The following is a 14,895-nucleotide window of genomic DNA, read 5'->3' as shown; positions in this document are numbered from 1 at the left end:
GGTGGTCACCCTGTGATTAGTCGGCTCGCATAACGGGTTGGATATCTAGGTTAATAAAAAAAAAGTTGTAATGTTGTCAAATGGGTGTTTTTCAATCAGGGTCAACGATTATTTCAATGGCATGATTGTTAACTAAAGAGCTCACTTGAGAACCGACATTTGTTATCAGATGATGTGATGCCATCTCTTATGAAATTGAAATAAGATGGGATCATGGAAACACAAATGAAATTGAAACACCAAACTATATGAAATGAAGAGAAGTAGAACACCGAATAATACCAGATTATAGTATAATAAGGGGCGGACCCTACAAATCTGTGATATCGTTTTGACCTATGAAAGAGTGTCAGATGTCGTTTTTTAAAAAGAAAATATGGTCTTAATTGATTAAGATTTGACTAATCATTTTCAAAAACTATATTTAACAGGAACAACTGTTTTTAATAGGTCGACTTTACTAGTTTTTGAGTTTTCTTGCACACGTTCAACCTTGTGTATTACATCATCTTTTTCTGTAAGAACTTGATAACATACTTCAAAAACATGGACGATGAATAATAGTTAGGTCATCCACGTCAATGAAATTACAATTTACATTCTAGAGTTTCACGTTGGTTATCTAATTATCATATACGTCAATGTAATTATTGTTGGCGATTTTAGTGTCATTAACCATTTTGGTAATTTGGTGTAATTATGGTTTACTGGAGATCGATTAAGATGATGAGACAAACATAAGTGAGTAAGGGTTGTGGAGTGCAGACTCACAGATGTTGCCACTGTCATCTTAGATCGCCATAAAGCCGGGGTCGAGGGGCAGCACCCCGAGGTTTTTGGAATTTATGAAGAGTCGAACTTAGGGGCTGTTTGGCAGTTGCTGAATGATTTAGTGTAGAATAGTTAAGAGGTCAGAATGGCTAAGAAGGTCAGAATGGTTGCTGAATGAAATATGGTTGTTTGGTAAATTTTTTCTGAATAATAACAAATTACCATTTTAACCCTTAATAATATTAATTTAAATTAAATTATAAATAAATAAAAAAATCACATATGGATATACATAGCCTCCACTACCACTTTATCTCTTCCTCCCTCTCTGGCTCTCTCTCTCTCCTTCTCACGCAAATTTGCAGACTTTCAACCTCAACAATCTTCACATAAACTTGCTTATGTTTGGTCGTCGTCGGAGTTGAAGGGACGTTTGGTCGTCGTCGGTCCTTTCCGTTCTCCTACCATCTCTCCTTCCCTCCGTCGCCAGCCTTAGCTGCCGCTCTCGCCTTCCGCCTCAGCCATCCCTTTCCGTCGCCAGCCTTTCGCCTCTGCCTTACCTCCGTCGCCAGCTTCGATCGACTGTTCCGGTGACCAACAAGATTTTATTTTTGGGTTCTATGATTTGATTTTGATTTCAATAAAGAACAAACTTTTTGTGGGTTTGATTTCCTTCCACAGATCGATTGGAAGGAGGAAGGTGAAAGGAGTGGGAGGCGACGAGATCGATTGGAAGGAGGAAGGTGAAAGGAGTGGGAGGCGACGAGATCGATTGGAAGGAGGAAGGAACATGGCTGGAAAAGGTTGAGAGGGCAAAAATGGAAGAACATACGTCTGAACCATTTAGGAGCCCCCTAACCCCTAAATCGTTAAGAGGATTTTGTCATGGTTAAGAGCTTCTTATTTTTTTGCCAAACAGCTTGTATCTCTGACCGATTAAGAGGTTTCCTCTTAATATCATCATTAAGAGGCAACCAAACAGCCCCTTAGTAAAATTTTCACTAAGGCCTTGTTTGTTTTTCAAAAAAAAGCACTTAATTGCCTCTTATGTTTGAATCGGTCAGACATTGAGGTATTAAGTGCGTTTGTTTGTTTTTTAAATTAAGTGCTTAAAACATCTGAATAGGTCTGATTTATTCAGAGGTAAACTAAAGTCTGAAAACCTCTTAATCACCTTCGCCTACTGCATACGCTCCCTTAGAAGAACCGGTTCCAGATTTGGCTTTCAAATCCTTTTGTTTATGAACCTCAGCGCGTGGACTTGTATCCGATTTCAAATTTGATTTCGATTTCGATTCCAAACCTTTTCTCTCGCATCGATTTCCATCGGATTGCTCTTCTGGACTGTCGGTAGAAGGAGGCGATTCCAAACCCTATTTTCCATCTGGTATTCGTTCAAAATCAGCGACCTGGATTTCGACGGAGGGAAACGAGAAGCGGCGGGGGAGGCGGTGGTGGTAGGGAGGGATTTAAGCTTTCAGAGAGAGAGAGAGAAATAGAGAGATAGAGAGAAAGGGCTTCTAATGGGTATATGATTATTTCCTTTACAAATTATTGAGTTAAAAAATATTATTGAAATCATGAAATTGTATGTAAAACTTGCAAATTGAGTTTGTCATTAAACTAAAAAGCCTTCAACAAAATTCCAAATTAAGTTTCACAGGAAAAAAAAAAGATCACTTTTCAGATTTCAGACGTAAAAACAAACAGTCTGACTGATTCAAATTTCAGACTTCAGCACCACCTCTTAAAATTCAGAAGTGAATTCAGACTTCAGACTTCAGCATCTCTTAAAAAACAAACGCCACCTAAGTGTAAAGTCTGATAATGGATTTAGACATTTGATCCTTCTATAACATCTGAAATGTGGTTTCAGATTAAAGAAATTAGCCAAGTCCTAAGCCTGGACTAATGAAGTAAAAGATCTAAACCTTGTGTTTGAACTTGTTGTAAGCCAAGTCGAAAGTCAGAATGAATGGACTCAAATGTCTAAACCTTCTATTCAGACTTGTGGTTTGGTATCAGACTTACGGACTGTTCCGTTGAGGCTTAATGGACTGTATAAGCCATATGGCTTATTTCACATAGCCATATTTAGTTGTTGAGTATGGGCTTATTTGGTCAGCCCATGGTTAAACCACTCAGCTACAAAACTGATGTCCTTCGTATTCAGCTATTAACTTTCCTCAACTACCCCTCTCCATAACCACTCCTCCCTCAACACATTGCCTCCTTCTCCTCATCTGCTCCGACCTACAACATCGTCGTCTCACTTCTCATTGGAGGGTCGGAATGGAATCAAAGAAACATATCTTCAACAACTGTCAACATTAGCCTGGCGTTGATCTACTTTCCCGTTCTCGGACTCCTGAACAACCACAGGCCTCTCGTTGATCTGCTTCGCGAGATCATCCTGGCTAATCTTCTTATCTATCCTCGCCTTCTGAATCAACTGTCTCACTTCCGGCGACACCCTGCCAAGTGTTGCTGGCTCGGCGACCTCATCAAGCTTTGCGCGGGATCGGAGGGCCTGGTTCACGGCCTTGGGATCACGAAGGACCTCTGACTTCGGTCTGGATTTATGGAGCACGATTGGCTCCCAATCTTGCGACACCGATCTGGTAGTTCTCGTTGGCATATCGTTCCCTTAAAATGATAAACGATCGAGAGATAGATAAGTGGTTACGAAGATTAGGGTCTCTTCCTCACCATTATACGTCTGGAAAATCCCCATTTTTAACATTAGGTTTGAAAAAATCCAGATCAATTAGATTGGAAACAATATATAGTTATTGATAAAAGATATAGACTAAAGGGTAAAATGGTCATTTCTGACATTCTGACTATTCATTCAATACAACGACGGAACAACTTATCTATTAATATACATACAACTATATCAATACAGACAGCTATATCTATACAGGTCTCAACAAAAAACGAACCGAACAACCCCTTAATCCCAAATGGAGTCAGGCTCCGATTTTGAACTCTAATTCGATTGTAACTTCTCTTTGATCTTGTCCATTAGCAGTTATTACCGTTTAACCATTTGTAACTGCCGATCTCTCTTATAAATACACAAATTTGTGATCTGATATATATATATATATATGTATATATATATATATATATGTGTGTGTGTATGAAATCAATGCCTTATTTCGCATATGAAATTTCTAAATTATGCCGGTACTAATTTCGTGTTAACCCAAGGCATTAGAGGGACAAAAAACCGTATTTAAAAAATGATCTTGAAAACACAATCTAAATTTTTATCCTAATTATATATAACCATAAAACCCAGATTCCCAGTAATTACATCATTAACTATTTTAAAAGTTTCCCACATTATAATCGTTTAGAATTTAATATAATAATATCAAATACATTTTGTTACTTCCATTTAGTACTCATTAAACATAATTATTTATGATTCCATTAAATAAAATAGTTATAAAAAAAAAAAAAAAAAAGAGAGAGTGAATTACTCTATTAATAAGGACCATGACCATATACTACAGGGACCACATCTGTAACTAATGGAATATAGGGATGCTAGTCATAAATTTTGACATATTACAGGGACCAAAAGCATAATTCAACATATCTGCCATTTCAAAATCCATGATGTTGAGTTGGCACATAGAATTTGAAGAGACTCTGATGCAAGAAATACCTCCAAGAAAAGAGATTGTACACCAAATGAATTTATACCCCTTTCTCCAACCATTATGTAATAAATTATATAAGGCCTAACTTTACTACTTTACAATGCAAATGCCTCCTATTCTCATATTGCAATCTTCTATCCCTAAATCTAAGTAAAAATACACATCTATTCCCACCCCATTAACCGTTAGTATTGCGCTACCTATTTCTTGTAACTTTCCATTATCCTCGATCCATTGCCTGTCCACGCATCAATCGCCCACCTTCTTCTGTAATACGTAACATAAACGTCCTTTCATTATTACAGAAATGAGATCAAAACCGTACTAGAGTTAAATGAGTTTGTACCACTTTCACCATCAGATATATCTGCAAGCCTGGCAATGGCATCCGTAAGTGCTGCTTCATGTTCCTGCATTACAACAATCATTCATTCATCACATATTTCAACCAAATTGGGAAGAAACCGACTCTGAAAACTTGTGTTCCTAACCTTCAACGCTTTCTTAGCTTTCTCTATTTCAAGAGGATCTGGATGACTAGACCCGAATACCCTCTCCACCTGTGCACATATTCATCCATTGAATTAACAACTATTATAGTAAAAGAGAAAATAAGTATCTACAATCCATCCAAATTGTTTCTACCTCCTTTATTAGAGTATCTGTGTGAAGTAATTGAATATCATCCAGACCCTTCTTTCCTATGCCATTCTGTGATGGTGGAAAATCCTTTCTTGTTTGACCCTTTGACATCCCTCTACCTCTTCCTCCACCTTGACCAACAGCTCTACTCATTCCATGACCATACCCGCCTTTATGAGGAATCCCAGGGTCCTCACCTTCCCATTGTATATCCTCTGGAGATATCTGCATATTAAGATCCAAGAAACCAACAGTATTAATTTTAATTAACAGCATTTAAGGAAGATTAACAGGCTCTGAGATGAAATGCTTGAAGAACGATATGTAGTTATAAATAGTAGTCCACAATGTAAATATAATGTCTAGAAAATTAGCATGTAGAAACAAGAATTCAAACTGAACTATAAATATAACAACCACCAGGGTTAGAAACGATATCATCAAGTTCACATCACAGGAGAAATCACATCCACTAGGTACATCAATGGAAGACTGCTTCCACTCATCTAAACCCGTAAAGCCATTTTGTCAAACCCCTGCCCTCTGCCTTTAATTACAAAAATAAGTATGAATAATAAATTAATCACATCCTAAAGACTTCCACAAAAAACAATGGGAGTAGAATTACTAAAGAACCTGAGATACACCACTTCAAAACCATAATATTAGGACGCAATGCATCCAGTTCACATCACATCCCATCTCCAAAAACATACTCTCCTCTTTCAATTTTCCAAACTAACCTAATAATATTTTTTAACAGAATTCTTTGACTACATGTTAGGAAATGGGAACAGAAGAGGGTACCATTTATGGGACCACATCAACATAAGTAATTGCTCCCTCTATTCTACTTTAAAGTCCCTTTTGACTTTCAAGTTTCAAAACACCTATTTTCCCACCTCAAACTGAAATGAAATTTTCAATTAGAATTTGCTAGATACATTAAAGCATACAAATATTTCTGAAATTGGAAAAACATTGTCACAAAAATGTAAAAGAATCAAGTTCATGTTGAATTCCAAACATTTGACATTAAAATGTCAAAATCGATACATCAAGTAGAATATGAAAAGAAGAGTTTATAGTCAACAGAAGTGTTGATGCAGGATTTGCAGATAACAGAATTGCTAATATCCGATTACAGTTGCTACCACACACCAACCAACATAAGTCTCTGTCGGAAGAGGTGACTTTCGGTATATAACCTTAAATGGAGATTTTAATGCTTTTTGCTGGTTGGTTTCATTATCATAAAGCTGCTCCAAAACTGGCTGGGTTTCAATATTAAATCCATGACCTCCTGGTCTATTAAATGAAAAATGGCTCCATACTCATCAGAAGGCATTTGCTAAGACACGCCCAACTAATGATTGGATAAAAATCCTGTCCGTCATCATCCCATTTCRAGGACTTACAGAAATACCTCGAACAGTGCCACAATCTGTTTGACGTACAACATAGTGTTCCATTCCCGTTGTCAATACATGACCAATAAAGCAATGAGATGCTTAAATGTCATGGATTTAATTAGAATCTAAATTAAGGTTATATACTTAAATATCTCCTGCAGAAGCAGACCATCCTAATCTCGATAACACCATAAACATGTAGCAGATCAGCACAAAAATCAACATGTCATTCACATGTATGAAGATGTGAGTGAACTGGCCAAAGATGCAATTGTATCCCAGAATCTGCTCCGGAGGCTCTTTGTTGAATAAATCTAAAAAAAATAATGATGGAATCATTTACATGATCCATGAAATCTCCGGTTGATCATCACGGCCAGAATTCTCATATCCTGCTTAAGACAACTAATTGATGGATGAGCTATGAACATAAAGCCCATCCCAATTACACAACCTTCTTCACCCCATTTTCTCTTTCCAAACATGGAAGCACAGCATAAAGAGAAGAGTTGCTAACCATCTATACAAACATTGTATAAATTAACAAATAAAATAGAAACAAAAACAAGTATTAGCAGAGCATCTATTCCTGGACCAGATATCACGTAAATATACACCAGTCATGCATTCATTGCATCTAACACATTTATTATGCTTCAAGTTCAATTCGAGAATTTATACACTTACTTCTGCAAGATTGACCCACTCCCATGTCTCATTTCCAGTACCAATATCATAAACTAGAGCATGCCGACCCTGAAGTTTGCATACAGAGGCTTTCAGTAAAAATTTGGGGTTGGTAGAAGGCAATCAATGCATGCATGTTGGAAAACCAAATTACCTCATTAGGATTGTAGTCTGTTATAACAGCTTCATAGAAATTGTTGTCATCAGGCCACCTGGTTCTCACTTTTCTCCCAATCAATGATGAGGTTTCAGCAGGCTCATTTGCAAGTGCACCAGGATTGACACGATTACCAAGCTGTCCCCTCCCAGTTGGGCCTGTTGGAGGGTACTGCATTTTCATGGAAGATGCTCCCCCCATCATCTGACCCTAGCAAAAGAAATGTGTGACTTGGGAAGGAACATAATATAGAAACAATACCAATAATAGTAACATGCTACCAAAATCAGGAATCTGAGCTTACAGATTTCTTGTTTTTCCCCTTCGTCCCTGTCATGGGTGCTCGTCGAGCAGAAGATGAAGATGGCTGGTTTGGTGCAGGTATCGGTTGTGGATGAAAAGACGGAGATGGCACATTAAACGATTGAGAAGGTACCGAGGGGTTCATTTTCTGCTTCTTACGAGATGCTGAGACAGATGGACTTGGTAATGGATCATGAACAGCTTGCCCTGTGTTGAGCATCCCAGGTTGAAGCCCACCGGATTGTCTCCACTCCCTATTGGCATGGCACAAAATATAACACATTCACAATAGGAAAGATCAAAGTTATAGCAGAAATCATACAAACAAGGTCTTCGTCATAAAATGCCAAAGCTTGTCTTGTAAAACTATCAGACCTTATTCTCCGGATAACATCGTCTGCATTTACTTTGCCCAAAAGCTCCCTGTGCTCTTCATTTGATAATCTCAATTCTTTTCGAAGTTCAGTGATTAAACTTTCCTTTTCCTGAAGAAATACATGCGAGTCAACAACTAACTACAAACCTGATCAAGAAAACATACGGATATCAGATGCATGCAAAAATAATGACAACATATACCCAAGTAATTGCATCAGCTTGAGCTTTGAAGGCTCGTAAAACTGAACTGTATGCTTCTTGCTCAAGGTGGTGAATTTGGGCTTCCATATCATTTTCCCCATATATCCTAGGATACTGCACAGAACCCATAACTGCAGATCTTCCATTCCCTGTAACACGTCCACCTCTTGGAATTCTATTTTGATGGGACGGCGGAAGATCGTCATCAGTTCCTGCAATTAATCCAAATAATCAGCAAAAAGTAATTATCGGCTCCAAGTCTAGCACCAGAAAGCAACATATGAACTATGAATGCTAAAAATGAAAAAGAAAAAGGCCAGCCGCAAGCAAATGAAGCAATATCATTGTATGTAAATTCTAAATATCCAAAGCACTGAAACCTAACAGCTAAGAACAGAAACTGAGGGACCAACTGAAGCATGATGCAATCTTTTCCCTTGAAAGGGTAATGAATAACTATTCTATATACTCTGTTTCCCTGCAGTTATCTTGCATCAAGGCATATATGAAGGATACAAAACTGCTGCCTCTCCCACCAGCAAAGCCAACATTATTCTATAGAGAGGCATTCTCCTGTTGCACTTGATCTAAAAAAATATAAGTAAAGCATAGATTATATTTAAAAACATATACTTATTACTTTAGATGCGCACATGGTTTGCACTTAGGTTTTAGGGGATTGAAAGTAAGCATTAGTCATTTAGTGCATCCTACACTAATTAGTTATGACTGCTACCATTGGAATATATATTTTCACAGGACATTCAAGAAAGAGGCATGTAGTTAGTTTGTTTTACTTTGTTTGGGAACTGAGGGAGGGGTCAAGACTTTGGTGATTTGCATCTAACTTTGATTTCGACACAAGGATTATGCCTACTCAATATAAATTGATATGATTGCTCCTAATATGCTCTTTTCTACCACTTCAAGCATGAGCTGAGGATTCCATAAGAGGGGCAACAATGCATAAGCTCCAAAAAGAAGAAAGATATGTAATAAAAGAATGGAAGGGTTACTATCCATGTTATTCACCTTACCATTTTTATGGATCATCCAGAAAAAAAGAATCGTACTACAAAAATAGACTCCAAACTCCAGATTAGATTATTTGATGACAGAGGCTCTGTTAGTCCCTTCAGGCCTTCACCAACTATGCCTCTGGAGCTGGTATTACTTCGCAATGAGCTGTTCGAGCCCCATCAATAACAAGGGCTTTCTAGACCTTCCTCCCCCTTGTTCAAAAAGAAGCCCAGTTCAAGAAGTGGACCGCGGGATGTAGAGGATATTAGTCAAACATGGTGTGTCATGCAACATGGCCAGTTGACCACATATCAAAATAGGCCTACAAATTTCTAAGTCAGAAACACAGGAAACAATATTAAAACCAAAAGGAAGCTTACTCAATGTCTAAGGGTCCTACTTGATTGATGATTCATATTCTGTTAAGGACTTCATTTAAAATGCACTAACAACTAGCCAATTTTGAATTCACACTTGGCAACCCTATAAAAAAGAAAAAAGCAGTTCATCTCAATAATATACTGCCTACTTCAACTGTTCAAATACCAACACATTGCTCTATCACTTTCTCTGTATAATTAATACACACACGTACACACCAGTAATGTAGCTCCGAGTTAACACAATCTATTACCAAGCAAACAAAGCAGTTCACCTGCACCACCCAAACACTGAGCTTCACTTTCTCTTTCCTTTTACAATCCCTTTGATTGAAAACAAAAAATTAAAATAAAATTCAACCAAAACTTCCTTCTTTCTTCTGGTCACTCCCAGCCCACAACGCAAGAAATTCAAAATGCTTATGGTGTTGAATTTGCTTAAAAAACGACCAAAACAAAATCAAGAAAGACAATGCTGGTAAAATTATCAAGCGGAATGTGGCGCATACTGATCGATAACAACTTCACCACAAAATCGTAGCTAAACCTAAATTAAGATATATATACATCGGTCATTATAAATTTAAGAGCTCACCGCTGCTATCGTAGGGTTCGTAGTCCATAGCCAGGTTGCAAAAGAAACGCAAGAATTTATCAAGATTCGACAGGGATTAAGCGCAGAAAAACCCTATTGTCGCAAAAAAAGAACTTCAAAAAAAAGGTAATCATCAAAAGGTAGCTCAATTTCAGCCTCGATTCGGGTGTGTACGGTCAAATTGGGGTTATATGCGAATTTAATGAATTGATTGAAGGTTTGAAGGCAATGATTGGGGAGAATTAGGGTTTGATTTGGAGTTTAGAAGAGAGTGATGACAAAAGGGAGAGGCGCGGATTTGAAAGAGATCTATATGTGAATTGCTCGTTTTTTTTTTGTAATTGTTGGGTTTGAGTTCCGCCTCTTTTGAGGGTTTGACTTTCTACTTGTGAGTCAAACAAAAGCCCAATCTTGTTTCTTGAGAGGAATTATGACAAGTCGTCTTCATTTCTTCCGTTCATCCCTATGTTGGGCAATTACCCGGTAAATGTTTAGCGGTAAAATTTAAAATTATTATTTACTTTTTGGATAAGATTTTAGTCTACCAAAACGACATCATATACACCAATTTACTCATTAAGCATTTACCGTGGTAAGAGTCGTACCCCACACTTACCGGGTAAGACTTTTGGTCCTTGGCTCAGCTCTTACCGGGTAAGATTCTTGGTCCTTACAATATTCATCCGGTGAGATAATGCTACTTGGTAAGCGCTTACCGGGGTAAGCGTTTAATAAACGACCCCTTAACGAACCTAATTAAATTTACAATAATTTAGTTTTATAATGTTTCTAAACTAGAAAACTAAAGGGTAACGACATCAAGTGATTGAGTTCAGTAGTTTCTCATATAAAATTATTGACTCTAAAGATATAGTATTGATTTTAGAGTAAATTACTGGTTTGGTTCCTATACTCTTGAAGTTGTCTACTCCTTTTATTATATAAAAAAAACCTTTATGGTATGCTTTTCTTTTTCTAGATTTGGCTTCTACGTCTAAAAAGAAAATGTTACATGAGAGGACCCGTAGGCCGCACAAAGATTTTCCCTCGAATGCACAGACAAAAGAAAACTAGACTGCAAAGTCCATTCGTTAAACACAGACTATTTTGGTCTTCTTCTGATACCATAAAAAATACTTGTATTATTATTAAATAATATATTATCAAAATAATATAAGATGTGCCCATTTTCTTATCAATAAAAATTTGATTTTTTTATGACAATAATTTTGAATTGTGGGTGTTTTGTTGACAACAAGTTTTTTAGCCGAGTCATGTTTTATGTGATGGATTTCAATAATAAAACTTGTGACTTCTTCCATGATCAGTTTCTTTAGGTTTAGTTGTATCACAGGTGACGATTTACAATTGATTAACTAATAACTTAGGGGCTGTTTGTTTACGTCTGAATGATACCATTAAGACTTTAAGGTCTGATTCGGTCAGACATTTTCTTGTTTGGATGGGTTTTTAAAAAGGTCTGAATGAAAACTTTACATCTGATTCGCTCCTTCACCCTCTAGCCCTCCATACGATTCAGATGTCATATTTTTCCAGGTTTACCCTCCCTTTTTTCTCTAATCGTCGTTCTATTCTTCTTCATCAGTCCATATGACGCTTGTTCTTCTTCATCTGTAGGAATCGCCAGCAACCCTCGTCGTTCTCTTCTTCTTCATCAGTCACCAGTCTCGCTTGGTCACAAACAGCCCCTATAGCTGTGTTTGGCCCTGTTTTTCAACAGATTTTTGGCCACTGTGTTTGGCCCTGTTTTTTACATTCAAATAGTAGCCAAAGCAAAGGGTTTATACATGATCGTTGAAAACAAAAGGGAGAAGAAATAGATTCAACAAAAGGGAGAAGAAAAAGAAAACCTCATGAGTTCTAAATAGAAAAAGCATTTTAACAAACCTGCAGATGCTTCTTCTAGRTTGATGGAGAAACCACTTTTGAGATGACAATTTGGAGTTAAAACAATCCATGGTTTTATGTATTCCCTCCCACGGTTTTGGTACAATTTRAGTAATATTATAATATTGATGACATTGGAGGTGGGGTGCTTGGAATGAACTTCACATTTACCAAAAACAAGAGGTTGGGTATTAAAATTATATGGTGGATAAAGAATGTGTATTTATTTTTTTGTTGGGTATAAGAATTATATGGAGGACCATTAATTATTTTTTATTTTTTATTTAGAAATTTCTTTCAGAATTGTTGTTAAACGTTAATTTTTATTAAACATAAGACTGAGGGTAAAATGGTAATTTTATGTCATTCAGACAGTTGATTCAGAACAGTTTCCAAACAACCTTTTTCTATCTGACACTAAATCATACAGAGTCTCTTAATCATTCTGACCACTTAATCATACTGCACTAAACCATTCAGCAACTGCCAAACAGCCCCTTAGATATGATCCATTAAGTCGGATATCATATAATTAGATGATCGGATCTTTATTCAACCCCCTGTTGAAGTTAAGAACCAAAAGTCTTTAAAAACATTCATGATTTAAAATATGTTACCAAATAAACTACAAATCAACTTATCAAGAAAAATTACAACAATATTTATTTCGGATGTCTTGTGAAAATTGCAATGTTTTCTTTTCACAAATTCACTTGTAGATGAAGCTCGTAGAGCAGCCATCTTCTACCATCCACCTAACAGACCAATGCACATAGGGGCCGACTAACTCAACTGAGCTGCCAACCCCAAAGCAACTTGATACTTAATCGAGTTGTAAAATCTTCAAACCATATGTATTGGGTTAAGCTATTGGAACCCAACCTAACTTGATGAACTTGATATCGTTTATATTATGAATTAATATGATTGTTAAATCCTTAATTAATATATCTACATTAGACTTTAAACCAACTATAGTCGGCTATATCTCACTTTAAATCATAACTTTACTTTCTTATTTGCATGAACCTTCAACTTCCTGTTTTCAGTTTGTTAGCCTATATCAATCTTCTCATTTCGGATTTACCTCGTTTAAACACAATCGTTTAGCTAGATTGTAAAATGATGTACCACCTTTTTAAACCCGCCAACCGATCCCAGCTCGGTTTTTCAAACCGTAAACATTGAATTTGGTTATTCAAATGCCTTCAACCCAACCCCTTATGCAGCCCTAGCTGCATACTTGATTTATCTTTCAAGTAACACTCTTCAAAGGAAACCGTGTGGGCTGGCTCAGAAGTTACCGGTTACATACCCTTTTGCTCAAACGTCAGATGTTAGTACGTTGTGTGCCATGTTGGACCCAAGGGTTGGCATGCGAACGGTGGGGAGATAGATGAAGCTCGTAACAACACAAGACTTGTTTGTATTTTAGTTGTAAGGATAGCCACGGTATGAGTGGAATTGAAATTAAATAACACACTACCAAAGTTTAACCAGGATAAGATGAACAGAGTATAAACACAAGAAAAGCCGATAGTCATTCTTAACGTCAATCTGTATACAAAACACACACATAGCAACACCACAAAAACAAGCCCATAAATGTTTTCTTTCAAGTGTGTTCCCCTTTCCTATACCCAATTTTCTCAAATATTTCACAGGGTTCAACACATTTTCTATAACATCTCCGACCAAGGATAAGACTAGAACCCAGCCCATCCCGCAGGTTGGGAAGCCGACTTACTTTCTTTGTTTTTTGACTCACCAAAACGCTGAGAGTTATTCAAACTGGGGCTAGATACGTTTACCTGAGGGCTGGCAGCAGGAACCGCTGTAAAGCTTTCTGCTCCGAAACTCCAACTGCTGTTGCCACCACCTACTTCACCACCTTGCTTGTTCTGCTGCCCATTTCTGGTTCTAACAGATTTCGAGTTGTTTGTCAAAGTTGGTGCCGCCTCAGGAAACGGTTGCCATGAGTTTTGGTCAGAGCTTGGAGAACTTTTATCAAACAATCCCTTTTGTTGCTCCCAAAATGTTCCGTCTTTCTGCTGCGTATTAAACGAACACAGCCACAGACTGATCAGAATATAGTTGTAACATGCATTATTTAGGGCATGCACCAAGTTGTCTACGTTTGCACTTGCCAAGGCAAATTTCAAATAAACAAAGGCTAAGCAGTTTGATGGCACTCCCTCCGTCCTAAAATAAATGTGATGTTTGATGTGGCACGTATTTTGACGAAGGGTTTTGATATTCAATCAAATATCAAAACACCCTTCAATAATGCCAAAATAGAAAAAATCCTATGACCAAAATCAATGCTGTCAAAGTTCTGTCATGACTATTGATGGGTAAAGAGGTGATTTTGATTGAAGCTTCATGAAGAAGGAAAATATTGCATCTAATTCTGGAAAAGATACTTATGCATTTACTGTGGGATGAAGGGAATAGATATTTCCAAAAGAAAATGCAATAAAAATTAGGAGAGTACTACAGGTTTGTGATCAAAATGTTTGTCTTTCAGGGAGCAGGTATCATTATCTCAGGATAGACATAAAGTAAGCATTTGATATTAAAACAGAACCTAATTATCATTCATGACAGAGAAATTCTCCATGGGAGGTTGTTATGACTGAACTTTAATCATAGAATGCACGTACATTATAATTTATAGGGAAAAGTACAATAAAAACCAATGAACTTTCTTGTTTGGAATGATTAAGTCCTTGAACTTTTTTTTGGAACAAATAAGTCCTTGAACTTT

The 14,895-nt window shown here is 37.1% G+C and overlaps 3 protein-coding genes across 10 annotated transcripts in view; all 3 read right to left on the bottom strand.

The window, feature by feature from the left end:
* Positions 1-3,085: 3,085 nt before the first annotated feature.
* LOC112503095 (multiprotein-bridging factor 1c-like) lies at positions 3,086-3,409 on the bottom strand. The gene has a single exon (XM_025107168.1). It carries the CDS (start codon positions 3,407-3,409, stop codon positions 3,086-3,088), a length of 324 nt encoding a protein of 107 aa, XP_024962936.1.
* A 982-nt stretch (positions 3,410-4,391) lies between these two features.
* Positions 4,392-10,492, bottom strand: LOC112503088 (protein EMSY-LIKE 3-like). 5 transcript variants are annotated; one of them, XM_025107160.1, is made up of 11 exons: positions 10,221-10,492; positions 9,845-9,900; positions 8,226-8,437; positions 8,022-8,131; positions 7,648-7,900; positions 7,341-7,553; positions 7,187-7,255; positions 5,091-5,312; positions 4,937-5,005; positions 4,792-4,855; positions 4,392-4,712 (listed from the first exon to the last, which is right to left on the bottom strand). In XM_025107160.1, the coding sequence occupies exons 3-11, from the start codon at positions 8,352-8,354 to the stop codon at positions 4,666-4,668; spliced, it is 1,176 nt and encodes a 391-aa protein (XP_024962928.1). In that variant the 5' UTR covers positions 8,355-8,437; positions 9,845-9,900; positions 10,221-10,492; the 3' UTR covers positions 4,392-4,665. The 5 variants fall into 5 exon arrangements, with proteins under 5 accessions (XP_024962928.1, XP_024962927.1, XP_024962924.1 ...); XM_025107159.1 differs by lacking the exon at positions 9,845-9,900 and adding an exon at positions 9,263-9,567; XM_025107156.1 differs by lacking the exon at positions 9,845-9,900.
* Positions 10,493-13,648: 3,156 nt separating this feature from the next.
* LOC112503093 (AP2-associated protein kinase 1) overlaps positions 13,649-14,895 on the bottom strand; it is a 7,441-nt gene continuing 6,194 nt past the window's right edge. For 3 of the 4 annotated variants that reach the window (XM_025107164.1, XM_025107166.1, XM_025107167.1), the window contains one exon: positions 13,649-14,179. In XM_025107164.1, the coding sequence (XP_024962932.1) occupies positions 13,835-14,179 (345 nt within the window). In that variant the 3' untranslated portion in view covers positions 13,649-13,834. The remainder of the gene's footprint in view (positions 14,180-14,895) is intronic. The other variant, XM_025107165.1, reaches the window with a different exon arrangement.

The sequence above is a fragment of the Cynara cardunculus genome, unplaced genomic scaffold, assembly GCF_001531365.2.
Source record: "Cynara cardunculus var. scolymus isolate 2C unplaced genomic scaffold, CcrdV1 Un_Scaffold_2510, whole genome shotgun sequence".
Lineage (NCBI taxonomy): Eukaryota > Viridiplantae > Streptophyta > Magnoliopsida > Asterales > Asteraceae > Cynara > Cynara cardunculus.
Note: the sequence above shows the minus strand (reverse complement) of the source record. Positions and strands in the feature narration are given on the sequence as shown.

Bases quoted from the DNA above. Each gene is read 5' to 3' on its own strand.
- LOC112503095 (XM_025107168.1), bottom strand. From the start codon at position 3,409: ATGCCAACGAGAACTACCAGATCGGTGTCGCAAGATTGGGAGCCAATC.
- LOC112503088 (XM_025107156.1), bottom strand. From the start codon at position 10,248: ATGGACTACGAACCCTACGATAGCAGCG. The intron at 8,132-8,225 runs GTATATGTTGTC...GTATTTCTTCAG, and splicing joins AAGCTGATGCAATTACTTGG to GAAAAGGAAAGTTTAATCAC. The intron at 7,256-7,340 runs GTAATTTGGTTT...TGCAAACTTCAG, and splicing joins CAGACTACAATCCTAATGAG to GGTCGGCATGCTCTAGTTTA.